Source organism: Coffea arabica, chromosome 6e, assembly GCF_036785885.1.
Source record: "Coffea arabica cultivar ET-39 chromosome 6e, Coffea Arabica ET-39 HiFi, whole genome shotgun sequence".
NCBI lineage: Eukaryota > Viridiplantae > Streptophyta > Magnoliopsida > Gentianales > Rubiaceae > Coffea > Coffea arabica.
In genome coordinates, this window is record NC_092321.1 from 11,138,851 (window position 1) to 11,166,160 (window position 27,310).

The 27,310-nt window shown below is 37.3% G+C and overlaps 3 protein-coding genes and 1 pseudogene across 10 annotated transcripts; 2 read left to right on the forward strand and 2 right to left on the reverse strand.

Moving 5' to 3' along the window:
* The first annotated feature begins 933 nt into the window (after positions 1–933).
* Positions 934–9,695, forward strand: LOC140004021 (uncharacterized). 6 transcript variants are annotated; one of them, XM_072055234.1, is made up of 15 exons: positions 934–1,309; positions 2,010–2,089; positions 2,617–2,734; positions 2,843–3,021; positions 3,295–3,377; positions 3,458–3,642; positions 5,085–5,146; positions 5,317–5,425; positions 5,520–5,639; positions 6,254–6,373; positions 6,486–6,606; positions 6,690–6,846; positions 8,040–8,112; positions 8,309–8,436; positions 9,383–9,695. In XM_072055234.1, exons 1-15 carry the CDS (start codon positions 1,123–1,125, stop codon positions 9,503–9,505), a joined length of 1,845 nt encoding a protein of 614 aa, XP_071911335.1. In that variant the 5' UTR covers positions 934–1,122; the 3' UTR covers positions 9,506–9,695. The 6 variants fall into 6 exon arrangements, with proteins under 6 accessions (XP_071911335.1, XP_071911336.1, XP_071911337.1 ...); XM_072055235.1 differs by having other exon boundaries at positions 1,292–1,309; positions 2,570–2,734; XM_072055236.1 differs by lacking the exon at positions 934–1,309 and having other exon boundaries at positions 2,006–2,089; positions 2,838–3,021.
* A 1,145-nt stretch (positions 9,696–10,840) lies between these two features.
* Positions 10,841–11,575, reverse strand: LOC113696341 (glutathione hydrolase 1-like). Its single transcript, XM_027215769.1, has 3 exons — positions 11,456–11,575; positions 11,222–11,347; positions 10,841–11,140 (listed from the first exon to the last, which is right to left on the reverse strand). The coding sequence occupies exons 1-3, from the start codon at positions 11,573–11,575 to the stop codon at positions 10,841–10,843; spliced, it is 546 nt and encodes a 181-aa protein (XP_027071570.1).
* Positions 11,576–11,879: 304 nt separating this feature from the next.
* On the reverse strand, positions 11,880–13,086 carry LOC113695966 (glutathione hydrolase 2-like; annotated as a pseudogene).
* Positions 13,087–17,600: 4,514 nt separating this feature from the next.
* LOC113697115 (uncharacterized) lies at positions 17,601–25,961 on the forward strand. 3 transcript variants are annotated; one of them, XM_027216583.2, is made up of 11 exons: positions 17,640–17,979; positions 18,089–20,793; positions 20,870–20,974; positions 21,248–21,400; positions 23,910–24,073; positions 24,213–24,360; positions 24,553–24,675; positions 24,795–24,882; positions 25,136–25,367; positions 25,536–25,584; positions 25,695–25,961. In XM_027216583.2, exons 2-9 carry the CDS (start codon positions 18,304–18,306, stop codon positions 25,300–25,302), a joined length of 3,438 nt encoding a protein of 1,145 aa, XP_027072384.1. In that variant the 5' UTR covers positions 17,640–17,979; positions 18,089–18,303; the 3' UTR covers positions 25,303–25,367; positions 25,536–25,584; positions 25,695–25,961. The 3 variants fall into 3 exon arrangements, with proteins under 3 accessions (XP_071911342.1, XP_027072384.1, XP_071911343.1); XM_072055241.1 differs by having other exon boundaries at positions 17,601–17,979; positions 25,136–25,584; XM_072055242.1 differs by having other exon boundaries at positions 17,673–17,979; positions 18,065–20,793; positions 25,136–25,584.
* The last annotated feature ends 1,349 nt before the right edge of the window (positions 25,962–27,310 follow it).

The following is a 27,310-nucleotide window of genomic DNA, read 5'->3' on the forward strand; positions in this document are numbered from 1 at the left end:
AAAAATAATTGACAAATTGACATGAGCTGAATTTTACAGTTTGAGTAGGAAATTATTGATTGAATCGTGTTTGTACCCAAAATTGATTTGCTTATGATTTATACTAAATTTTTAGCTAATTAAGCATTCAATGAGATGTGAAAAACTAATGTTGAATTATTTCACGCTCAACGAATATATCTTCTTATCTTGTCTTTAACTTGTTTGTGTACTCAAAATACATAGAGTTCTTGATTTCCACGTTTAATTTCATAAAGTTTTTGAGTATACTTTCTTAAAATAGTAATCAGTCGTAATCAAGTGGTATTATAAAATTTTTTGGTTTTTGTTCATTATCGATCAAATTAGATCAATCTAAAAATAATCTGGTATTAAAACCCATCAAAATGTAGTATGCATTACTCCTTTCCTCCTACTATATATTTTGTTCTTAGTATTTTGTTGTCACTCAACCTGGTTCATACGTCTCTACTTTAGTAGTGGCCAAAATTTGGGCACCACATACCATTGCCCTGACTTGTGACAATTCTTGAATGCTGCTGCAATCAGAATACTGACAAGCACAAAAAAACAGGCACAAAAAAAAGGAAAAGACCAAAAATCAAATCACAACTGGCAACTGGGCAATTATGATTATCAAATGACAACCACCAAGCAACGAAAAAAGAGGAAAATAACGAAAGGTGAAAAGGGACAGCCAGATAAAAAAACCTCAGAGCATTGTTCCAAAAATGCTCCTTTTGCCTAGACAGGAGATTAGATAAAAGAAGTGATTTGATTAGTGATTATGCCTTAGGCATTCTTCAAGATGAGGGATGGATTAACCCTCAGTGTTTCTAACACTTTTGTATAGAACTCGTTGGGCCTTTGCTCATATAAGTGTACATCTTTTGCCAATCAATACAAAAACTACCGTTGCAGAAAAAAAAAAAAAAAAGAAAAGGGACAGCCAGAGATGATCAAGAATGAGCAGAGTTTTTGATGGACATTAATCTCACATCAAAATTCAAAATTCCGGTTTAGATTTCCATTAAATTGTAAAACACTGTTAGAATTTGGATAGATAACTAGAAATTACCTCCGATAGCAACAATTAATACGGTGTTTGGATGGCAATATAAAATGTCTGGCCCAAGACATTCATATTCTGATACCACACCACTCTTAAAACAACATCATCACGACGACGACCATCACCACCACCACCGCTTCTCTTCTCATCCTGCCGCCATCGAAATGACCACACCTCCTCCGCCTCGCCGCTCAGTCTACCTTGGCGTCGATGTTGGCACCGGGAGTGCTCGCGCAGGTACCTCTCTCTCCACTATTTTTCTGTCTTTTCCCAATGACGTGAGTTTTCTTGGTCTTTTTGTGTATACAGTAGTTAAAATTGGCGGTCTTGGTTTTGATTATCTTCTGTTGGCTTTATTGGAAATCGGTTTTGGTAGGTTTTTATTTTTTTCACTGTTTTTTCCGTGGCATATTTTACTCTTTATCTGCTCAGACATAAGCGTACTTAGAAGGATAGTGCCAGCATTGGTGATGGGTCAGCATGCCAAGGAGTCATTTAGCAAATGAATATGTAGCTGGTTTAGGTGGTGTAACACTTGTATCATAGCTATATGTGCAAACCTTTAAGGATGGAAATAAAGACCTAGTGTTGCATGGACTAAAACTACATGATTTTCTTTAAAGATTAAGATGGACCTTCTTGTAAGCCGAAATGATTCAGCTTTCAGTGGGTATGGTGAAGAAAATGTCAGGAATGATTTCTGAGAAGCTAAGATTATCCCATTGTTCAAACTGGGGTTCAAACTATAGATGCTACAAGCTCCAAATTTGTTCTTTGAAGCCAAGTTTTCATGTTAGTGATCTTTACTTGAGTTTTGGAAGAAATTCTTCATCTTGAAGTTCAAGCCGTCATGCGAAGTAACTACCTTATTTTCTGTCTATGAAAATGAATGCGCATTCTACCCGTTGCTATTTCTGATCTATTAATTCACTTGCAGGACTCTTCGACGGGGATGGCAAACTTTTGGGTTCTGCCAGTAGCCCAATTCAGATTTGGAAAGAAGGTGACTGCATCGAGGTAATTTTGAAAGCGATGATTATTAATCTGGAGAATAGTATGCAGATGCTTGAACATTGCGTATAATCATATGACTTCTCCTCATAACTATTCCATGTTAGAATAAGTGAAAAGTGTAAGGAAACAAATGTAGTATACATTTTACTTTTACTTTTCCTCTCTCTCTTCTGTCTCTATCTCTCTTGTTTTGGAAGTCTGATGTTTGAATATTCTATTTTGAAAGCGAAGATTGTGAATCTGGAGATTATATATGCTTGGATATTCTATATAATCATATAACTTCTCCTGATTACCTATTCCTTTTTGGGGGTGATTACATGTTAGAATAGGTCAAACATGTAAGGAAACAAACTTACAAAATGTTTTCCTTTTCCTTTCCCCTCTCTCTCTTACACACACACACACACTTTGTAAGTCTCATGCTTGCTTATCTTATGATCAACAAGCAAAGCGGCAAACTGATTTAAAATTTGTTTTTAGATCATTGATCGACCTCTGACATGCCTAATATAACTTTTGGCATCCAGCAATCTTCAACTGATATTTGGCTTGCCGTCTGCACTGCTGTAAAAGCAGCATGCTCCCTTGCAAATGTTGCCGGGGAAGAAGTAACAAGTTTGGGATTTGCTGCCACTTGTTCCCTTGGTATAACCTAACTCAGTTCTCAGTAAGGAAATTGTTCAAGTGCTTTCATTACCTCTTATCTGTATTGATGCCTAGAAATAAGTTGAGTGAAGTGATTTTGAAGTGCAGTTGCTGTGGATTCTGATGGTGAGCCGGTATCAGTTTCTTGGAGTGGTGATACTAGGAGGAATATCATAGTTTGGATGGACCATAGAGCAGTAAAGCAAGCTGAACGGATAAATTCCTCCAACTCACCTGTTTTGCAGTATTGTGGTGGAGCTGTATTTCCAGAAATGGAACCACCAAAGGTATCTAGGAAACTCAAAATAATGTTCAGTTTCGTTTGCTGGTAGGTTATGCTGCTTAGATCAGATCTTCACTAAATAGCATATTTCAGAGCCTGCCTGTGTCTTTTGCTTGACATGTCCTCTGTTTTGAACATAGTACTTTACACCTTGAACCATGTCTGTCAATGGAGAAAGATATTTGTAAGTGTTAGAAGTCTAAAATCTTGTCCAAACATATGTGGTGGTTTCTTGGATTACTGTGTCAATCTAATATGGCATAAACAATTGTTGCAGCTTTTGTGGGTGAAAGATAATCTGAAAGAATCTTGGTCAATGGCATTTCGTTGGATGGACCTTAGTGATTGGTTGTCTTATAAGTAAGCCTTTATGCATTTGGTTTACACAGTTTGAGTTTCATATCCTATGGGCTCTCATGAGTTATCCTCAATTCTTGTAGAGCAACAGGAGATGACACTAGGAGCTTGTGCTCTACTGTTTGCAAATGGACCTATCTGGGTCATGCACACATGCATCAAGCCTCTGAAGAAGACTCTCGGGACATGGAAGCTTGTGGATGGGATGATCAATTCTGGGAGGAGATTGGTTTAGGTGATCTTGTTGATGGCCATCATGCCAAGATAGGTATGCTTGTAAGTTTCTTCGAACTTTTACTAACGCTTGATGATGTTGTTTTTGGTTTGCCTCTGTATTCACTCTGAAAATGGATGAAATGGCTTTCCCTCTCTGAAAATGGTTTAAGGCTTCTGGTTAGATTAGTGAATGAGCTTGCAGTGAATTTTATGAAATGTACGACCTATAGTTAATTTTTCAGATTATAAAACAAGAGAATTTCATCTTATTTTCATGGTTGAATTCCAGACTGTCTATTTGTACTTGTGTATATACATCTGGTAGCTTTTAGCTTTATAATCTCTGCAGAATTTGAGAATCTATGTGCTCGTTTGTGAAAAAGAATTTCATGAGCTCGTTTCTCATGAACAAACTCAGCCATTAGACTCTTCTTGTTGATGAGTTAATTTTCTAGACCATGGGACCAATATTGCTGGTACACTTAGTTGTTAAATCTAAAATTTCAAATGTAGTTGACTGGCCATGAGAGTGCACGGTTTTCAAAGTTAAATTTGCACAATGCTTCTTATAATTATTGAAAGTTTTATCATCCAGGCTTATTTTAAGTTCCACATTAGATCATCTTGAAAAGGGAGAAAAGATGATTAGTGAAAATCCTACCAAGAAAAATAGCCAAAAAGTAAAAGAAGAAGAAGAAGAAGAGATAAAGAGTTATTTATGGACTAAATCTTGTAGAGTGGTGTGGAAAAAGTTTCTTGCTTATCCCTCCTACAATTCTTTAAATACAGAAACTCATTGAGTAGTTTGAGTGTAAAGCATGTGAGTTCTAGAAGCTCCAGATGATCATTTGCTTCTCTACAAGTTACGCTTGTTATGTACTTTAATCAGTTTGTTTGTTACTTCGAATCAGCAGTATTGGGCTTTTGCATTGTTATTGAGCAAGATAGAAATTTTGTGCTTATTTGAAGATACAAATATAAAATATCCATTTGAAGCTGATCTGAATATTCTGTCTCCTGGAAGACTTCTGTTAGTTCAATATGGAGTTTTCTACTATTGTCAGTTCTCTGTAGTATAGTCACTTGCATAGGCAATTGTCAGTATAAAGTTTTCTACTATTGTCAGTTCTCCTCGAAGCCTTCTGTTTGTTCAATATGGAGTTTTCTACTATTGTATCTGTGTTCTTAAAGGTAATCTTTCCTATAGCATGAGCTCTGGAAATTATTTTGGTACACCTCCTTTGATACCCACAAACATGGATATTAAAGTTTCTTTCGTTGTTTCCTAAGTGTGATCTTTGAAAACTTACATACTTTCTTTCTATGCAAAATTTTTGTGTCTTACTTTCATCCTTTTCTCTTGCATTCTGTCATCTAAGTTGAAATAAAATTTTGAACTATATGATCAACTGGGATTCAGTCATTGCATCGAAGAGACATGATGTTGCTTTCAACTTCTTGGTTGCCTTATGAGATGAGTGTCTTTGTGCACAGGACGGAGTGTAGCTTTCCCTGGTCATGCTCTGGGTTGTGGTTTAACACCAGATTCTGCAAAGGCAAGATCTCATTCAGAGGAATTTGTATCGTTTAAAGTGCCTTCCCCTTGAGGTCTATCAATTTTGGTCAAACAATGCAAGTTTACTTTCCAAGGGGTGCACATGTTGCTGAATAATTGTGCTCAGTTAGTGTTTCCGTGTCTGTGCTAAGCTGCCGTATCTGTTTACAGGAATTGGGCCTTCTGGCTGGGACACCTGTGGGTACTTCAATGATAGATGCCCATGCTGGTGGTGTTGGTGTGATGGAAAGCAAGGCTGGTTCAGATCCTGAATCAAAAGGTTCTTGTTACTTGTGGATAAAAGATGGGATTGGATATTCTGATTTGACTTCAATTTATTTTTCATTGTTAGTGACTCATTTTTGTGCTTGTAGAGACTGATGTGGAAGCTATATGTCGTCGCATGGTGTTAGTATGTGGAACATCCACTTGCCATATGGCAGTGTCACATACAAAACTGTTCATTCCGGGAGTCTGGGGACCATTTTGGTCTGGTATGGTAATGGTCCATGTTTTATTCTAATGGCTTATAAGTTCATGTCTTCACTTTTGTATTTTCAAGGCCTGATGACAAGAGGCGCATGTTAATTGTCATCTGGGTTGCCAATGTACACAATAACTGGACTAGTTAAACTGTTGGCTCATCCTCTTGGTGCCATTTTTTTACCTTTTCCTTAAACCCTTTCTTCATTAAACTAAGCCACTAAGACAGCTACTGCGCCAGCATTCTACTGGATGGTGGTTTAGGAACTCAATGCTCCTGGAGGCTGTCTGTCTTAATGAAGTTTGTCAAACCTGATATTTTAGTTGCTAAGAAGAAATAGGGACCTTTTTTTGCTTGAAATATTGAACCTCTTGTTAAATGCAGTTTCGACTGCTTCACTAAATAAGACTGATCTGTTCGTGGTGTTTGGATCCTTTATTCCCTAATAAGTTCTATATGGAGGAAGACAATTGAGCCTCTGAGCTCTCATTTTGTGCTACCATTTTGTGTTTTGAGCAACAGTGAATGGCCTATATCTGATGATTTTATTTGTTTTGCATCACTCTATTTTAGTGAGCTAGTGTTTCTTTTCTCTTTTTTTTTTTTCTTTTTAAATATCTGAAGGTATGGTGCCTGAGTATTGGCTCACTGAGGGCGGCCAGAGTGCCACAGGGGCATTATTGGATTATGTAATTGAAAATCATGTTGCCTCACCCCACCTTGTAAAATCTGCCGCTTCACGAAGTAAGTAATTTTTTGTTTGTTGCATTATTTTATTGTACAATTTTATTTCTTTACAAGTCTGTCCTGGTATGCAATGAAGTTGGATGTTGTCTTAATTCATTATAACTTCTAGGAATCTCAATTTTCGAGCTGTTGAATGAGATACTGGAGACAATGAGGCATGAGCTGGGTTCTCCATTTCTTGCTGCTTTGACTAATGATACACATGTTCTTCCCGACTTTCATGGTAACAGGTGATTTTCAAAGATGAGTAATGCCTTTCACATACAGTATGTTGGGCAATTTTGAGAAAATATCTACTAACACTTTGGTATAGATCTCCCATTGCAGACCCTAAATCGAAAGGAATGCTGTGTGGCTTAACTCTTGACACTAGTGAAAAACAACTAGCTCTTCTATACCTTGCCACAGTACAAGCTATTGCATATGGCACACGTCACATTGTAGAGCACTGCAATGCCCATGGACACAAAGTAAGAGTGCCATGTTATTGTTGATATTGCAATAAATTCTTGTCCTATCTATGTGGAGTCCAAAATTCACTCGAAATATGATGTTGCTACCTGATAATAACACATTAAAATCAATATAATTATTTATGTATATTAACCATTCTGAACAAGAAGGAAGTTGTAAGAACTAATTTAATATATCCCCTCATTGAACTTCAGCTTTTTACTTTCCAGTAAGGTCCATCCCTGTTGTCATCTGATTCTAGCAAAAGTTTCTGCCTTTGTGGGTGATTATTTTTATCCATCTTTAAATTCAAAATTTGAAAAATTTGAGCACTTATTTTAGACTCTGATTTATATGGGAGGAACTCCCAGATACATATCTAGAATGTGCAGAATAAGAAGACTTCTTTGTTGTGCATATTCTTGGGATATTTCATGTGAACTTGTGCGAATCCACCATGATCATGACCAAGAATTCTTATCAGCTTTCAATTTAATGAAATTGATTGCATTTGCCAAGACCTTACTGTGAAGCTTTCTGCTATGTTTTAATTTCAATTATATACTGTAAACCCAAAGGTGTTTTGTAAACTGGGTTATGAAGAGCAGCCCATGAACTAGGATGCTGTTTACTAAAGATCATGTGTACTCCTTTTTTGGCGAGAAGCCAGGGGATGTTACATCATACCATGCTTAAGTTGTCCTATTTAGCATTATTTTAAGAATTGGTACTGATTGATTGTCAGGATTTATTTTTGTCTGGAGTCTATTGTAACAGAAGAATTGGACTGTGCAATTGACTGAGTTAAAAATATGTCTGTGTATATTCCCGCTGTTGATGTACTATAATTATTTTATTTTTCTGGACTTTTGATTGTAGTGTATTATACTAGAGCTATTTTTCTCCAATGGGGTACCTGTTGTCCAGTCTCGCATTTCATGAGTTTTGCTGTTAAATTATCATATTTAGATAGTGAAAGGAAATGCAATACAGGTTTGTGCCTGTTGGGGGTTTTTTGTTTTAAGAGGGGGGGGGGGAGATAGAGAGAGTTTACCACTTCAGTTGCTCCATTTTCATGGTAATAGTATAAGTTGTGGTAAATTAAGTTGAATCCATGTTGACCCTGTACATAGATCAATAAAGTTGCGCTCCCTATGCTATTTGCTCGACAGTAGTTCATTCCGAGTCATTTACATGATTTTGCTCCCAGGTTGATACATTGCTCGCTTGTGGAGGACTTGCAAAGAACCCGCTTTATATCCAAGAACATGCAGATATAATCGGTCTCTCTCTCTCCCCCTCCCCCCATTTCTGTGTTGTTTTCTTTTTCTCTGTGCACTGGTTATCTGTGTGCATTACTTACTTATCCTCCTATCCAAAAATGTCCAGTTTTATGGGTAAAGATGTTTAGTCAACCCGCAGCATTCAAAGTATGTGGAATCGTAACATATTTAAGTAAACTTCATGAAATTTTATCAGGTTATCCTATAATTTTACCACGGGAAAATGAATCAGTGCTTTTGGGAGCTGCAATTCTGGGGGCTGTTGCTTCGAAGAAATACACTACAATCCGACACGCCATGAAGGCATTGAATGCAGCTGGTCAGGTACATGAACCTTGTTAACATCTGTTTGGTGATAAATTCTTGCTTGGAGGGGGAGGGGAACCGGCTGTAGTTTATTTATTTTGGGAAGGTATGATAAACCAATGTGATGGCGAGTTGCATGTTACGAGACGTATGACATGGGATGCTACAGTAAAATAGTTTGGAAGATTCTTCAACTCCTGGAATTTTCCAAAGTAAAATAGGAGTTTTCAAGTTTTGACAGAATGAACAACTAAAGCATCTGATGCATGAGATTTGCGCGTTTATGTATGTCTACTTTACTGTAAATTAACCCCAGCAACTGATTGGGTTTGGATTAGCAAGTACCTTACATATATGTCCATTTATTGCAACTGTACTGGAATGTGTAAACTTCATGAAATGTTTATGTTATAATCTTATTTTAACAATGTTTATCCTCGAAAAGGAACAGATGAAAAATCTCATTGAAGATTTAGACCGGTCATGCAAATTTAGGTTGCTTGACTTGAGCAAGAATTTGATGAGTGAATAATATTCAAACTGAAAGTTAATACTTTATCAAGCTTTTATCCGGTCTACCATTTCTATCTTCAGTTGCGTCTAGTTTACTAGGTGAGGCAAACTTGAGGTTTAAAATTATGGTGATTATGTTGGTCTGGAGGTAAGTTAGATTGGTTTAGTTTGAAATGCATTTATTTTTTCAGTGTGGGTGCTTAGAGTTTGCCATAACACAATCTGGGTCCGTTAAGTTGAATGAACAATTATACAGAACAAAGTACGAAAGCTAAACTGATATAAATTTCTAGCAGCTGAAAAATGACTACCACTCGGGAGACTCAAATGTGCCAGATTGATTATAATCTGTCAACCCTTGAATTTCTTTTCTTAAATCCTTTGTTCTTTCATTTATTTTCGCTTTTTGTTTCTATTTTTTGGTCCAAATTGCATGCTTCTATGCTGGCAGGTTGTCTACCCTTCCCAAGATCCTAAGGTGAAGAATTACCATAATGCTAAATATCATATCTTCCGTGGACTTTATGAGCAACAACTGGAGCATCGTTCAATCATGGCTAAAGCTTTAGCATAGGAGGCATTTTCGTCGCAGCTACAAAAAGTCCAAGCAACATGTTATAGAGAAGCAAATCAGGTAGATGAAGGCAACTTCGATTTATAAATGGTACTTTCTATTTGTAAACCGTAGTGGAGTGATATGCCTCAATATATCTCTCAGCCTTTTGGATGGCATGAAATTTAAGAAAGCTATACTGTTACAGGTCTTTTGGATGCTTATTGCGTTTACTTTTGCTAAATTCACTTCTTATAATTTGAAGAATGAAAGTAATTCCTAAGTTGGTTGAACCAAAATTTATTTTTACTACAAAATCGGACTCTAATGAAATACTATTAAAAAAAGGAGGAAAAAAAAAAGAACAGGAGTCAATCTCATGGAAGCTGAATTACCCAAACCACCCATTGTCGTCCTCCAATCCTTTGCTTTACTACTTCATTGTTGTCTCCAACCCACCGTCTCTGGAGCACCATTATGCAAGTGTAAAATGAATGGAAAAGAGGATATATGGGTCAAACCTCTCAATCTGGACGGTATATGGGCTTCAGAAAGAGAGTGATCTTAGGGACGGAATTATCTGCTTAAACTAGGAATGAGGTAGCATGCTAGCTGGATTCTGCATGCACGTATAAGACTTTGCAGGCTTCTTTTACGAAGTATGTGCACGTTTGTTGTTAATTTTGATTTCTCTATTGTCCAAAAGCCATGAGATCTTAATCAGCTCTGTGGTGCAAGGCGCCAGAGATGGTCCGTAGTTCAATTAAAATTCGATCAATTTCACATGGGAGGAAATATTCCTGAACTGGGAAAGCTGCCAAATTTGCAAGTTCTGGGATCTGACCATATTAAGTTTGTGGTGAGATTGATAGTAGCGTTTCTGGGCATGCATGAAGTAATACTTTAACAGACAATGTGCTTGAAGGGGGCAATATAGATTGTGCGGTATTCCTGCAAAATTTGGTCTCATTCAAAGAATTGATATAATGTGTTGGTGGCACTTAAATGTTTGATCATGGTTTGGGTGAGCCTGTGATTCATTGTAATTTAAAGCTGGCCAAAATCCTCAGAATGAAGCAACTGTACTAGGTCGATCTTGATCTTAGACCATATGCATTGGGAACTGATTGATCACAATAATCATATAGGATACAGAGGACAAGCTGTGCTTCTTTCTTGCTTTTGGAATAGCTTGTACGTTGTACAAAATCTTTGTAGTAAACGATGAGAAAACTGAGAGCAGTCGAGCAAAAACAAATTTCTTTTCATTCCAAATTTATTTTGCATTCTGCGAGGATGTCATCTCCAGAAGAGTTGTGACTTGTGAGAGGAACGGTCAAGATTTGAGGAAGCTGTTCAATTTATCATATAAAGAGTCCGAGTCAATACATAGTTCTGATTGATAACCAGCTGGAAAGCCACCCTTTTCCTTGGGTCGCTTACAGCTGCTAGGACATGGCCGTTCTCTTGAACAATAAATTGATATATTGATCCCCCGCCAAGGCTCGTTAGGTTATGGCCCTTCTTTTCTGGAAGTTCGAAGTGGTCTTCAATTACGTACCGTGGTCCAGTTTCCATATTGCAGTATGTTAGGGTGCAACTGCATGAGCATGACCAGATCATATTGTTATCATCCTTCTTGCTGCTGCTACGAGCCTATGACCACAACTGTTATTGCTGCTACTTGCATGAAAGTATGAAAATTGTGTATATAGTAGTATGGAAGTGCATGATAACCTGATGATAATATCTTGGAGCCATGACTGCTGAGAGTGGATCCATCCTATTGGCAAAATGACTCAGAAACACCTCCGTGGTTCCAGGAATTATCTTTGCTCCAACTAGTGCTTTCAACTGCTCATCCTAGTTAGTGTGCAGTGACAAGTAGATCAAATGAGTTTGACTGTTGAACTTCAGCTGAATTACTAGAAAATATTCGACAATTACAAGCAAAGAGGAAGGAAGCAGTACCTTGAGGACAATGGTGGGAGTCTTGGATGACAATGGCCGTTTAAAGGGACAGATGAAGTTAGGAGGAGCAGGTGGTGCATCATCTCCGGTGACATTTTCGGGGATGGAGAAGTCGACCATCTCATTGTTGAGGACAATTCCTCGTACTCGGGGAGAGATGCAGTGCCCCAAAATATGAATTTATGGCAGTTATCATGGAAACTGCATTTCTTTCACTATCTACGATTGACAAGTGACTGGTTCCATGGTCAAGCATCAGTTTCCACTCGTAAATATCAGCAACTCCATAAGAAATATAAGAGGAAGGATATCAGCGCAGAGGTTCCGATTTTGAAGATAAAAAGTCAGGCGAGAATGCTACTGAGAATTTGGGAATTATTGACTTGATAAATTATTCTTAGTAGATTAGTCCTCTTCAAGATATTAGCAAACCTAACGAGCAATTGGTTTCTTTGAGGTCCCTATTCCTTGAGAAGCCAAAATCATGTTTTTCGTTAGGTTAGTTACCTGCCACCATAATAATTTGAGTCGAAAGTCATGTTATCATATATGGTTTTCTTTAGCTCAGCTGCAAATTCAGGAGATTGCATATCTGATAGTTCTTTCTTCACATCAACAAAATCAGGATCCCCAAGATTCATTCTCACAGCAAATGCATGTTTTAGAGATTCGATTTCTCGATGAATCTGAAAGTGATGAGGAAATATTTGAAGTATCTTCATATTGAATAGGATATTCAGAATCTGCCAGCAGACAAGCAAAAGCACCTTTTTCCTTTATCCACATTTCATGTTCATGCTAGAAGGACAGTGTGACTAATGAAACTTACAAGAATCATAGCGGTACCACCGGAAGACGGAGGTGGCATACCAAGTATTTTGAGGCCCTTTAACTTCATTAACCAAAGGTTCTCTAAGTTCGACTTGATATTGCTTCAGGTCATTCATTTTCAGGATTCCTCCAGCCCCCATTATGTCTGTAACAAGATCAACTGCAATTAATCCATTGTAAAACGCAGCCACACCATATTCTGAGATTTGTTTTGACGTTCTAGACAGATTCTCATTTCGACAGATTTGGCCTGCTTCCAATAGCCTCCCTGCAAATATTTTGCTCAGTCCTTCATCAGCTGAAATTCCTGATTCCTTGCTTTCCATCTGCATGGGAGATATTTTGATAGTTCGAATCCCTCTCGAGCAAGTCCCTCTACTGGCTTCACCAGCCTCTTCCAGGGAAGCCTTCCGTATCTTTGCCAAGCATTGTAAAGGCCTGCAAGCTCCCCTGGAACTGCAATAGACAGTACACCTGCTTTCCCATTAGGATTTTGTGCATACATACCCTAATGCAAATATGGTCTACTATTGCAAATATGTGTACCTCAGAAGCTAATCCTGGTGCAGTTTCTCTCGCGTCGAATGCTTTTACCTCGCCATCATGCGATCTTACACGCATAAATGCACCTCCACCTATTCCACCGGAAGCAGGGTTTACAACACAAAAGCAAAGAGCAGCAGCTACTGAAGCATCAACAGCATGGCCTCCTTCAAGCAGAATACGCCTCCCAGTTTTGGAACATCGTCCACCATCCATTGCAACAGCACCATGATGTAGTCTAATGATCTCTCGCCTAGATTCGATGGAAGTAATAGTACAAGCACCAATTGTTGGTATCGTGAATAGCAAAAGAAAGAGAAACGCAATAACTGGCCTTGATGATACAACTGGAGCTGAAACAAATTGAGATGATCTTGTTAGTTTGTTTGGCAGTCAAATCAGTTCAACTCAGATCAATTGATCAAACCCTATCCTAACGTTCCATGATCATCAGGATGGACTTTTTGTTTCCAAACCTTTTGTGACATCCCTAGACAGGAAATAAACTGCGACAGCGCGGTATATATCTAAGTTATCTACTTCAGTAAACATCAGGTAATCAAAATTAAGCATCATTTTGAAAAGAAAAATCAAGGCATTCCAAGCTTTTCCGATGACATATGCAGAATCAAGTTTGTAAGTATAGTATACTACAAACATCGGACTTGAAAGGCTAAAAAGGATGTATGCCAGTTGTATGCAGTACTAGAACAATTAACAAAGTGAAGAAACTCAAAACACTTGAAAATTTCAACGATAAAATCACTATTTGCATGGCTTATCCCAATGATCCGTATGATACATGTGTCTTGATGCAATAAATGAAAAATAAGGCAATAAAAGGAAAGAAATATGGAAACCAAGTACCATATCACTTCTCATCACAAAACGAATAGTAAGACGGTAAAAAAAGAAAGAAATATGAAAACAGGATATCCTGTTACTACATGACATTCTCGTCCTTTTCTCTTTTGTGTTCTACTTCTTTGTTCTACTTCTGTCTAATGCAAGAAACTTGCCATTTATAACAGAAATTAGTCCATGTGACAATTTTTGAACGATCTTAATATATCAATATCGCAGCCTTTTTGTCCCTGGTCAATTGTAATCGAAATCCTTGAGGTGGCAAAATCCAGTTGTAATGTAGCAGGTCAAAAGGCTCATTATATTAGTTAAAGCTGCAGGAAACCTTTGGGCATTAAAATATGTAAAAAAAAAAAAGAAATTTGGTGATTTGTCATTACAGATCTCAAGATGTCAAGTTCTTCATTGCTTGACTTCGAAAATGGGGGTACCGCGAAATATTTGGGGCAGTGCCCTGTTCATAAGATGAGTAGACACCACTTAAAAAGGCTGCAGATAGTTCAATAAACATGCCATGATTATACTCCTAGGGAGTGCCTGGTTCTAATTTTTTTTCTGTTTCATGTACAGTGTGTCAATTGTTGTATTCCATAGAAAAACCCAACGTCAATCTCTCTACTTCTGGTCATTATAACGTCTGGAGCTTCCTCCACAAGAATCAGCAGGAGCCAGGAGTATTGCTACCATCTTTGTACACAGGGTTGAAATCAACAGAACTAAAACTAGTAGAAAGTGCTATATAATCAACTGAATAAAATGTCCAAGAGGTGCCAAATATTTTTATCCTCTTCTGGGGTGTTTGATACTCCTAGTCTACTAATAATGGCGAGAGCATCACTTTCCAGGATAATACATACGGGACATGAATACCTCCTACACAACCAATACCCTTCTAAAATATAGCACAAATTTCAGCGTGCTCAGAGCTAATCAATCCCCTTAGGTAATACTATATATGATTATTAAAGTGGGATGAATTTTGTCCCCCTCTCAACTTGACCACACTTTCAATTTCCAAATACGAAGTAAAAATAGAACTAATCACCTTTTGAAACTCGCAAGTAAGAATATTTAATTTGGTCCTAACACAGCACCTTTTGATAATGCATGCATGCAAAATTACAAATACCACTGGACATTAGTTGTGATCTGTTCTTGGTAATTAATTGTCGTTTTGGCCCTCCACTCTTCTATTGCCCATGCAAAGAAAAGCATTGAATTTCTCCCGATCGATGTCTCACAACACACACACACACACACACAAGTAGGTGCTGGTTACCTGCTATTTTTGCCCAGTGTCAACTTAAACTCATGGTTACATCATTCTTTGATTTCAACCATTAGATCCTCCTCACATTGTTGTTGTTTTTTTTTTTCCCAAAAAACAAAAAAAAAAACAACTGCAGTGTGATCAGGTAGTATATTGTATTGATCAAACGACGATAAATTAATTTCATCTCTATTTATGTGCACGGATGCATGATGCACATAATCAAGGAGTTCCATACGAAGCATATAATTAAGGAGTTCCATTAGTTTCTTTCTTATCGTTATAGCTTGGCATATTCAAGCTATTCCATTGATAGGGATAGAAGATACAACAACAGACAACTTGACAGCTGAGCCTATTAACTGTTCTTCTTGACAGAAAAATGATAGTGCATGAACATGAAAAAATAGTAATATAAAATACATGTTGGATTTTTGTGAATGAAAAGAAACTTAGAACTTAATGCGTAAGACGATTGTGTGAATTCACAGAATTCATGGACTTGCTTCTCCTTAATTAGGGCGTGTTTGGCACCCCATAGAATTGGAATTGAGACCCCAATCATAATTCTTGTGTTTGGATGTGACATTTTTCATAGAATTAGCATTGAATTCTAATGCTAAATATCGACAACGCGCAATATCAAAATATTTCGGTATCGCTGTGGTTTCCATCATAGTCGAAGAAAGAATGGAGTTTCAGTTCGAGTTTCTTGGACTTAATAGTACAAATCATGACAAAGAAATTTACTCATGCAAACTGTATCCACATGGACATGATTAACAATTTGGTACTGGACAAAATGCATAATATCTGCAGAAAAGAAAGATAGTTAATGAAAAGACGTTAAAAAAAAAAAAAAAAAAAGTGGTCCAGAAAACGAAGGGGGATATTATACTTCATTTTCATGGGGGCATAAAAATGTACATTTAGGTAAAAGCAACCTCAGCCTAGTGTTCACCTTTTATTTAACATAATAAAAATCATTTCTAAGTTTTGACAGACATATCAATGAATGTTACAAAAAGCATCTCTCAATATCTTGCATGAACCCATCATATATTACTCCCTTTTCGAGCAAAATCATCTCTTATGATCAGGAGTTCACAAAAGCTCATATATGGTCTTATGTGGAAAATCATTTCTTATTAAGAGGAAGTTCAAGTGATGTATTTTTCCTTTCTTTTTTTTTTTAGCAGGTAAAAAAAAAAAAAAAAAGAGGAAAAGGTAAGGAAATTAAACGATCCCGCAATTTTGGCAAAACTGAAGAATGACCAATAAAATTTCATAAATCACAATATATTGGTATTGCCATATGCTGTAAATTCTGGCACTTTTGCTTTTTTCCTCGGAACCAGACAAACAGTGCAAGCACTTTGGATTTTTTTTTGTTTTGCATTTACATTTCTTCAGAAACTTCTTTTCTTTGCGAATAAAGATGGGACAGTAGCTAGGGTATTGCCTCCATATTCACCCGATACCACAGAAGATTTCAGGACTTCAATTGTATGATAGCTATTTAGTATTGTAAACTGATTAAATAGACAATAAAATTGGGATTAATATCCAAATCACAATTTACGAACTTTTATCGAATCAAATTCCATATGAATATGAACTTGAAAGTTTATTAAGTTTTAGATTTCATTTATCTATGCTTGAATCGCATACCAAACCAAGAGCATCTATATATTTACCCCAAAAAGGATCTATGACTTTTGAAATTGTTAACATCAATTGCATGATATAATAAACAATGTAGACACTGAACTAAAACAATGTAGACACTAAGACAACGATACGTAAAATTATACAACTTTTGTCACTTACAGGGGCTCCGTTTGGATTAACTGTTTTTGGAGGTGTTTTTGAAAAATTTTATTGTCGCAGAGTTTTCAGAGTATATTTTGGGATATTTTTAGAAAATATTTTGGAATATTTAAGAGTAGTAGAGTTTTTAAAATATATTTTAAAATAATTTTTAAACATTAAAAAAAATTAGATTACATTTTTGAGTACTTTTTAAAATTTTTTATAGTATTTGAGAAAGTAGTTTTAGAAAAACTGAAGGAATATGCAATTTTAATCCAAATTATCCAATTTTAAATCAATCCATCTGCTGCCATAAATTACGCAACGGATCTTCTGTCCCACACTCTGTGTCATTCTCTGTCCCATTTTTTATTATATTGCTATTTCTCCTTCATAAATATCATGTTTTAGTTCTTTTTTGTTTCATTAAGATCCAATAACTATTAATTCAGTAATACACAAAATTTAACAAACTCAAAAAATCAAAATGCATAAAAAATGAGATCTTTTATGCATTTTCTGCTGTATTTTTTAATTTTTTATTATATATTACTTTTTTGAAGCTATTGTATTTATTTAAATTGTCCTTTATGATCAATGCTGTGTGTGGGCTGCTGAGCCAGGGTCTGGATCCGGATCCCTGTCAATGGGTCAATTCGATCGGTGTTCCAATCCCGTCCTTTATTATGGCGAGCTGGTGACTCGAACATTTCGGTCTTCCCACGCTCTTTTTGGGCGAGTTGGAAACGAATATGCCCGAGTGGAGATAAATAGATTCCAAAATTTGGAGAACTCATCTGCTGCCACGTGTCCTCCTTACCTGGCAACCTCGGCATCGCCACAGCCCAACCGAAAGCATCTTCCATCAATACCCTTGCCTTGCCACTGCCCTCCCACCTCGTCATCCCCGGTCCCCCTCCTCCCCTCAAATGGCGCTCGTCTCTTCTGGAACATGAAATCTCACACACCCCAGAATCACACGCAGACAAACTCCAGATATGCTCTTGCACCTTTTTGCATGCACAATTGTTTCTTTTCTTTTTAATCTTTTTTCCTTGAATTAAATCGGTGAGGAGCTTGGTGGAAGTTTGTAGAAGAGGCAAACTGATTCAGCAAAGGGTTTTCTCAATTGGGTTTTTTTATTCCTTCTTGGGTGAATTCAAGGCTTTGTTGGCTTCAGAATTATCAGAATCACCAATTTTAGGTACTGTTTGATTGTCGCATTTTTGTTTGCGTGTCATTTCGTTTTTTTTTTTTAATTGAAGATTTTGATTGGTTTTCTGTTTAAGTTTCAATCTTTGCTTGATCAATAGGGATTCCCTGGATGAATTTTGGATTAATTGGGGTAAGTACTTTTCAAATGGTTTAATCTGTTGGGAATAGTTTAGAATTTTATGTTGGAAAAGGTGTGATTTTTGTCCTCTTTTTGTGGGTTTGATGAAAGTTGTGGGAGTGGTGTTGGGGTGCGTTTATAGGGTCAATGGGAGTGACGCAATTAGTTTTTGAGCTTTAGGAACAAGACAAATTCATGTGTAATAAAGGGACTGTGGTTTTGAGTGAATCAGAATTGGAATCTGAGTGTCCCATTAATCAAGAACAGCAGCAGCATCAAGCTGTGTACTTGATGGACAGCCCGACTGTGGCTTCTGGTTCTGCCCCAAACTTGAATGATGAGAACCCGCGTATTAAGTTCTTGTGTAGCTTTGGAGGTAGCATATTGCCTAGGCCTCATGATGGGAAGCTTAGGTATGTGGGTGGGGAGACGAGAATTGTGAGCGTTCCACGTGATATTACATATGAGGAGCTTATGGCAAAAATGAGGGAGCTTTTCGAGGGGGCTATGATTTTGAAGTATCAGCAACCGGATGAAGATCTTGATGCTCTTGTCTCTGTTGTGAATGATGATGATGTGACCAATATGATGGAGGAGTATGATAAGTTGGGTGCTGGTGATGGGTTCACTAGGCTGCGGATTTTTTTGTTTTCACACTCTGATCAAGATGGAACTATGCATTTCATCGACGGGGATGAGAGGGACCATGAGAAGAGGTATGTGGATGCTTTAAACAGCCTTAATGAATCCCCCGAATATAGAAGGAATCATCTTATGGACAACCAGTTTGTTGGTCCATTAGATGATGCCCATGTTGTTGCGGAGCAGTTTTTAAGCCAACTGAATCTTGAAGGTGTGGTCCAAAACCAGCGGAACACTGAGATGCCTATGCCACAAATGAATCTTCGACAACTGACAATACCTACTTTAGTTTCAGGACAGCCTCAGCAAACAGCTAGTCAGCGTTACAATGAGATGGATGCTCCATGGAGTCCTGCTTACTACTCCCCTAGGCAACATGGGCACCAGGACCCAAGACAGGTGGCAGAATTTCCAACTTCACCTTCGTCGGGACGCTACCGGGCCCAGTATAATGAGTTCTCGGACAAGAGTTTTGATAGGATGCCTGACGTTCAAATGAACCATCAATCCCTGTATGAACACCAGCCTCAATATTCAGAGAATTTAGCCTTGTACACCAGTGACAAGGCTGGTTTCCCTGGTAACATACTTCATGGTGCAAATGTCTTTGAAGGAAACAGTGTTTGTGAACATTGTCGAGTTCCTTTCCAGAGAAATCAAGTTTATAATGATGCTCCTTGGAAGCCTGGGGAACATCAACATTTAGAGCCACCTGGGAATGGGTTTCATCAAGCCACTAACCCATGTGCTGAGTGCCCTCCAAATAGGGAAATTCTCATGTTGAACACAGATCCAAACATGCATCATATATACTATCCTAGGGACCAGGATCCTCGACAACTCTATAGTGAAAGTCAGAGTCATGATAGAGGATGGCTTTTGCCACATCAGTCGAATACCAGGCCTGAGGAACCAAGACCACATGTTTCTGTTGCTGGAAGGTTGAGTGATCACTACATTGTTGATAACAACGTGAGTATCTCGCATGGGCATGTAAATGTGTCTGATTCTCTATACATTCCATCACATTTTGTCCATCCAGATGACCCTCGCTATATCCGATCTGGTCCAGAGATGAGCCAAATCTTTCATGACTCAACTGTTGCAACAGGATCTCATATACATGGTCAACCCTCAGATGAAAGAGGAGTTCGGTATGCGAATCCACCTTATGCTTATGCTCCTGATAGTCATTACCCTGTTACAGGACATACACCTGCGCATGCTTTATGGAGAAACATTCATGGCCCAATGCATGGGGGTCTTTCTTATGAAGGATCCAGTTCCCCTCAGTTGCCTGGTGGTTTGGTCAGTCCTGGATATATTAGAGTGGAAGGCAGTCCTAGTTTGCGAGCTGGGTTAGAGAACCAGAATCCTTGGGTAGACTCCTCTCAGAAAGTAGTGGGTAATGATGGGTCTCTACTACCCGACTATCCTAATGGCCACGCACTAAAATTGTTGCCCACTACTTACAATCAGGAGAGCCAGCTTCTATATAACACAGAACCTGTCAGATCTAACATTGATGTGCTAAATATTGCTACTCCAACAGATCCTTTTATGAGATCTGATTCAGCACCAGCAGTAAATGACAAGCTGTTTTCATCAGCCACTTCTAGAGGAGAACCAAGAATTGAGACTGATGTTTTGAGACCAGTTTGGGTGGATAATACTGTTGAAGGAGGGCATAAAGAAGCAATTCATCTGGAGAAGGCTGAAGATATTGGTGTTTTATCCCATCCTAAGGGAAGTAAAGACTCTGATAATGTCCAATTTCCTGAATCCATCACTTCTGGTCCGATGGTGCATGGTGCAAGAAGCAATGGCACTACAAAACCTGAAGAAAAGGATACTTGCTTCCCTCTTGAAAGGGAACAGTCTGATGACCGTTTAAGCTGCTTACCTGAATTGATTGCATCTGCAAAAAAGGCCACCTTAGATAGTATTGAAGAGGTGAAAGCTAAAGTTCAAGATATTACTGATCCGCGTGTTGAGCATGATGCAGCAGTAAAAGAAGAACATCAAAATGAGGCAGATGCATTGGTGAGTCATTTGCATGCTTTGCCTTACATTGTCTCTGGTTTCAAGCAAAGCAAATAAATTTCCCTATTTTTGGTAGGATGCTCAAGGTGACTTGGAGGTAGATTCTGACAATGAAAATTCAAATAGTCCCAAGATTGAGCTAACTAAAGCTGAGGAAGAAGCTATCAATCGTGGATTGCAGGTAGACAAATAAAACATTTGTGTTTTATAAATTACTGATCTATTGTCCTTCAGTTATTTGGGACACTTTTTTTTCCCCAACATAAGAAGATAAAATCTTCTTTGTTTAATAAAACAATTGAGAGTTCCCATCAACCACCATATTCTTTTTGAGAAAGAATTGATAGCTGAAAATGTAATTGCATCCTAACCCTATCTCTATGAATGGAGTTTTGAGAAGAATTCATTTATTTACTTTAGTATGACCATTTATGCCATGTGATTTTCCACATAGACAATAAAAAATGAAGATCTGGAGGAGATCCGTGAATTAGGCTCGGGCACATATGGTGCTGTTTTCCATGGGAAATGGAAAGGATCTGATGTAGCAATAAAGAGGATAAAGGCCAGCTGCTTTGCTGGAAGGCCATCTGAAAGAGAACGTTTGGTATGTTTTCTTTTACATTTTGTTTATTAATTTCTTTTCTTTTCTTTTTTTTCCCTAGATGGAAAAACTCTCCTGGATGACCCAGTATTCCCTTTTAACATCATTACTTTCCTAAGAAATGTGTTGTTTCTTTTTGTCATTTTTGTTAGTGGGTCTGTGTAGATACTAAAGATTTCTTTTTTTTTTTTTTTCATGCAACGCTACAGAAAAATTTTAATTTTGATAATTTCATATGGTAGCATGTCTCGTGAGTTTCTTTGCAATCAGCTACTACGTGTGGTGCAATGGCTAGAGTGGGTAAAAACTATTTAACCCTGAATATTATCTCAGATAGAGGAGAAATTTCATCTTTTTGTTTCATTTTACTAATTTCCTACTACTTGGTAGTTTTCAATCTTTCTTCTAGTTCTTCTGCAGTCATCATTTTAATACTAGCATTTGCATAGACTACTGTGATTAGGTAGTACGTTGCTTGTCTAGAGCTATTTCATTGATTATCTTGGGGCTTCTGTCAGCTGAAGCATGTGGTGGTTTTGATATGGGTTTCGATACGGTTGGTTATCTGAAAGGGTTGGCTTGCTCTTCCAGTTTCTCAAGTCTTGCAAATTTACCTAAAATTTTTGTGAATGCTTGAGCAATGTAAATTTTTTTTTATTCGTCAAAGTACAAATGTGACAAGGATTATTTCCTTCCTTTCTGTTGTAAACCTATCTTAATTTTGGTAGGCATGGATTGTAAACCTATCAATTTCAATGATTGATATTGTCAAAGTGATTCATGTGCATGTCAGGCACTAACATGAAAGGTAGGTCATAGTAAGTGTATTTTTCTTTCACAGTTGTGGACATTAGCATCTCACATGCTATATTGATGCATAGCTGATGTATTTTAATTGTATTGAATATTCTTCCATTTTTACTTTTTATTTCCTTAATTTCTTTAAGGTTTTCTTGTGCTTTGTAAATGAAAGTCTGTTGCTTTTGTTTAATTTTTTTCTGGTGAAATATGGGAGCTAGCAAATTATATTTAGTTTTGCATCCTTGAGAATAGCTGAAATGATAGATTCACATCATGTTTTAAAAGTGTAAGCACTGTAATATAAGGAGTGAACTTGAAATTGAAGGATGAATGGGAACAAGGATTTGTTTTCTAGTGGCTTCTCTGCTTTTGGAGGAGAGATGATATTTCAAGAATCTTGGTCTGGGTACTTAATTAGTTGAAAAATTCAAATCTTTAGAACTGACATGCATAGGTATGTAAATTCACAACCACAGCATTGTAGTCAAACATTTTGCTATAATCCTAATTTTTCTTCTTGTACTGGCTATTTTCTTAACAATGAGATTCTAAGTTTTCCATTGTGTTTTTTACCTGAATAATGTGGTTAGCAGTTTGAAATCATGGCCCATTAATATATGTATATTCTTGCAATGAAGGCCATCTGTTAACCACCATCAACAGCTAGTATATTGGGTAGTACTCCATTTTTCCCTCCAGTGCTGTTCTATAGGTCCACCATTGACTTGGGTCATGATGCTTGTCTCCATTATGGCAAAACTAACAAGCGTTCTTTGAACTGTGGCTGCATGATTTTACATATTCCTTTTGCACTATGAAGTGCTGGGTAGATGAAATTTTTGAAGTTTGACAAATTAGCTTCTTTTAGGAAATGCCAGTTATTATCATGTTTTGAGCGACAGAATTTGTAGTTTCCCTTCCTTCCTTTAGTGTTTCTCCACCACAAGCCCCTGTATGCTTTCCCACATTATTTATATCCATGAGTACTGCTGTCGCAAAAGGTTAATCACTTTGGGTCACAATTTTCGTTTGGATTGCTTAGAATTTTATGTGTCAGTTGATTACTGTTAATATTGAGTCACCTGAAGAAATCCTGACTGGCTGTGTTTCATGGCATTTAGGAGTGGTTTGTTCTTGGTTGACAATTTCATTTGAAGAGATGCTCTAGTTCTCATGAGTTTAACAATACTAGTAACCTAAGGAAGTAGTGAATTCACTAGCACTTTAGGCTCTTTTAACTCCAATCTCCCCACATTTCAAAATAAAAATTAACAAATTGTGGAGAGTTATCTTGGATGACATAATTATACTTTTCGCTCTACTTTTTTCTTTTTTTTTTTTCCTTTTACTAGCTAGAGAAAGGTCTAGTTATTACTGTCTCTCTGCTAGTGCTGACAACATTGGCATATGTGCTGTCTTGTGAGGTTTCTGTGACTGCCTATAAGCAGGTCATGTTGCTATATTTTTTGTTACAATAGGTTTTAAGTAGGTTTTGGCTGGAACATTAAAGAGTCAAATCGAGCTGCACACTTAACCTGCGATTTAAAACATGCAGTGTCCAAGACTCTTAGAATTCCTAGTCTTCTATTAACTGCTATTTGTAAGTTATGTGTAGTGTGGCCTTTTGTCCTTCTCATAGTTGTAGTAGGTTCAGTATGAGTAGTTTACTTCTGAGTCAGGTCTGATCTGTTGATTTGTTCTGTTTATCTAGATTTCAGATTTCTGGAAAGAGGCTCTGATATTAAGCTCACTACACCATCCAAATGTTGTTTCTTTCTATGGTGTCGTCCGTGATGGCCCCGGTGGATCCTTGGCCACTGTGACAGAGTTCATGGTCAATGGATCTCTAAAACAGTTCCTACAGAAAAAAGACAGGTATGTTTAACATTTTGTTGCTTGTCTTTGCTATTTACTATCTAGAATTTGCTTTTGCATGGAAAAGTTACATTGTTGTTTCATGGAGGAAATCTAAATTAATTATTGATTTGATGGTTCTCTTGTTCATGTTCAACAGAACAATTGACCGTCGGAAGAGACTTATGATTGCTATGGATACTGCATTTGGCATGGAATATCTTCATGGAAAAAATATTGTGCATTTTGATCTAAAATGTGAAAATCTGTTGGTCAATATGAGAGATCCACATCGACCAGTGTGCAAGGTATGTTGAATATGCTTAATCTGACAATCCATCTATCTTTGATTCAACTATCTACAGGGCTGAGTTTTGTAATTTGATTAGCTGTACAAACTATTGCTGTTTTACAGTAGGAATCCTGTTGAATAATCTGATAATATATGTCTTGCGTTTTATTTGGCTCTTTTGGTCATTTATGGCTGATTTTTCTTGTAGATTGGTGATCTTGGCTTATCAAAAGTAAAACAACATACTCTGGTATCGGGAGGGGTTCGTGGGACATTGCCGTGGATGGCACCTGAGCTCCTTAGTGGTAAAAGCAATATGGTATCTGAAAAGGTAACATTTGTCCAACGTAATTGATGAAATATATGGCCACCATAATCATTTTTTTTCTTTTTTTGTTCTTTTTTTCCCGGTTCCTTTTAGTATAATTAACTTTCTTTTCTGCTCTGCAGATTGATGTCTATTCATTTGGTGTTGTTATGTGGGAGCTGCTAACTGGTGACGAGCCATATAAAGAAATGCATTGTGCTTCCATAATTGGTATCTGCTATATTCTGACATGGCCTTCTTTTTATCTTTTGTATATAAACTATGTTCTTCTAGGTTTCTAGGGGTTTTGTGTATCATATGATCAAAGTTTAGAAAAGAAATGCTTTACCCTGTAGCAGTTGTTTTGGGTCTTTAATATACCTATCTGGCCACAATGTGCAAAGATACTTTAATGCCTTCGACCTTATCTGGCTACACCCTTCAAAGTTCCTCTCTTTTCATTATTTATCCATAATTTGTGCAGGTGGGATTGTAAACAACACGTTGCGTCCACAAATACCAACTTGGTGCGATCCTGAATGGAAATCATTGATGGAAAGTTGCTGGGCGGCTGATCCAGCAGAGAGGCCATCATTCTCAGAAATATCCCAGAAGTTGAGAAGCATGGCAGCAGCAATGAATCTGAAATGATAATGAATATATTGCAGCAACCATTTGCTTGTTTTGTACGATTTTGTTCATTTTTGAGAGGAACAGTAAGTTGATATGAAGCAGGCAAACATCTGCAACTCTCATCCTTGCCGCTCCCTAACTCTTATTAATCTAGTAATGCAGTATTATTAGCTTGCTTCTCCATCACCTTTATTTTGTCAACACATCTTCATGAAGTAAAACAGTATGCTCTCTGGTCTTGCTATTGCTAGGATATACTTCAACAAAGCCTGAGGAGAGACGTAATTGCATGATCAGACTGTAAGTGCTCACAAAAGACATTTTTTTTGAATGTATTCTAACCCTGTATGTCAAATGCTTTTTTTTTTTTTGGTTGATCGTAATTTGCTTGCTTACACTTTGATGTGCAGGTTGTCAAACATAGTGGTGTTAAGATGGCAAGGCTGTTCTTCCAATATGGAAGCCTTTTTTATCTCCGTCTTGAGGTTGAATTGTCTTGCTACTGTACATAGTTTTAGTTGCTATACATAGGGAACTACTCCTCTGCTCCAAAGATTTAGTTCCAAAACTTCCAGCTATGTTTACACTCTTGTTTTTGACAATATAATTTACCCAAATTTCCAATTAGGAATTGCATTGCACCATCAATGTGGAAAGTATACAACGTAATTGATCAACTTTTCCACTCTCTCTCTCTCTCTCAACTTTGTTCAAGAATGTTTCTAATGATGCAAAACTGGCCAGAATCACCCCAGTGGGTTTGTTATGTTGGAAATCTCTGTGTCTTTTATTTTTTTTCTTTCTTTTTTGTGGTAAGTAGAAAATCTGTTTCAAGTATGAAACGACTGAGACAGAACAAAAACTGCCTGTACTTTTCATTAGACCCACCCTTTTACCAACTTGATTAGATGATTGTGTGTGTTTTCGTGTGTGTTTGTGTGTGCCGTTGAAATATCAGGTTTGACCTGATTGTCTTCCCCTGCATGAAACGGCGTTGATAGCTGGGTGGACTTTTGAGGCTTGCTAATTATTGAAGCAACCAACCAAGTTAAAATTATCCTAAGGTCAATTTCGCTGATGCCAGCACCAATATATATGTGCCTTTCACTTGCCGACTATTCTTGTATACCTAATACGCGGGGTGTGACTTTTCATTTGAAAGTCAACATTCTCACGTGCCACTTGACTGCACGCCACGTGCCAGGTGAACACAAAACGCACCTGCTTGAGCTTTGTTTGTTTCGAGGTTTTAGCCTCGACAAAAATCAAGAATGAAGAATATCAACATTTTGAGCTTTCATCTGCTTTCGTCTAATCTTTGTAGCTGGTACATGATCACTTTGTGCGATTCCCTTAGGTAGGAGAATTCTTGTGGGCGTGATGGGTATGGGATAGATGAATCTATCTTTAAACTACAATAGGGAAACTCGAGGAAATAAGTAAATAAATGTATTTTATAACTCAGTTATATAAACACACGAGATGTTTATACGGCAAAGATGGATTTGAGAATAGTTTTGAAAAAAATTAAGAGATGGATTATCTTTTATTCTATTTTATGGGAAATTGTGTATCTCATAGAATATCAATTTAAACTTTGAAGAGAGGATCGATTCATATCAGAATAATAGAAAAGTTTATCATATATTGTATCATTTTCTAGATTAAATTGAACTTTGAAGAGAGGGGTAAAAGAGGTACATGTGCATGGTAACCACCTTACTTGTAGGATGGCAAGTGATAAGGCACAAGTCAATTTCTTGGATGCCATAAAGTGATGGATTTGTTAAACGATGGAGTTGACGATGATATAGAAAACATGTTATTGGAGGGATTAGGACTCACAATTGAGCTCAGCAACTGCGTCCGTTTGCAGCGTCTTTGCTTGATCATTTACAAAAAGTGCATGGCGATAATAACAGCTTGATTAATCTACATGCTACTTTGATTAAATTAAACAAAAGCCATTAGTGTCTGATTCAAGAAATAATCTAGATTAGTCCCCTGTTGGCATGTTTGCCAACCC

Excerpts from the sequence above, each read along its gene's own strand:
- LOC113697115 (XM_072055241.1), top strand. The coding sequence starts at position 18,304 with ATGTGTAATAAAGGGACTGTGGTTTTGAGTGAATCAGAATTGGAATCT. Across the intron at positions 24,361-24,552 it reads CACATCGACCAGTGTGCAAG|ATTGGTGATCTTGGCTTATC; the intron begins GTATGTTGAATA and ends TTTTTCTTGTAG. Across the intron at positions 24,676-24,794 it reads GCAATATGGTATCTGAAAAG|ATTGATGTCTATTCATTTGG; the intron begins GTAACATTTGTC and ends TCTGCTCTGCAG.
- LOC140004021 (XM_072055234.1), top strand. The coding sequence starts at position 1,123 with ATGTCTGGCCCAAGACATTCATATTCTGATACCACACCACTCTTAAAA. Across the intron at positions 2,090-2,616 it reads AAGAAGGTGACTGCATCGAG|CAATCTTCAACTGATATTTG; the intron begins GTAATTTTGAAA and ends TTTGGCATCCAG. Across the intron at positions 6,607-6,689 it reads CCCGACTTTCATGGTAACAG|ATCTCCCATTGCAGACCCTA; the intron begins GTGATTTTCAAA and ends ACTTTGGTATAG.
- LOC113696341 (XM_027215769.1), bottom strand. The coding sequence starts at position 11,575 with ATGGTCGACTTCTCCATCCCCGAAAATGTCACCGGAGATGATGCACCA. Across the intron at positions 11,348-11,455 it reads CTCCCACCATTGTCCTCAAG|GATGAGCAGTTGAAAGCACT; the intron begins GTACTGCTTCCT and ends CACACTAACTAG. Across the intron at positions 11,141-11,221 it reads CTCCAAGATATTATCATCAG|GCTCGTAGCAGCAGCAAGAA; the intron begins GTTATCATGCAC and ends TTGTGGTCATAG.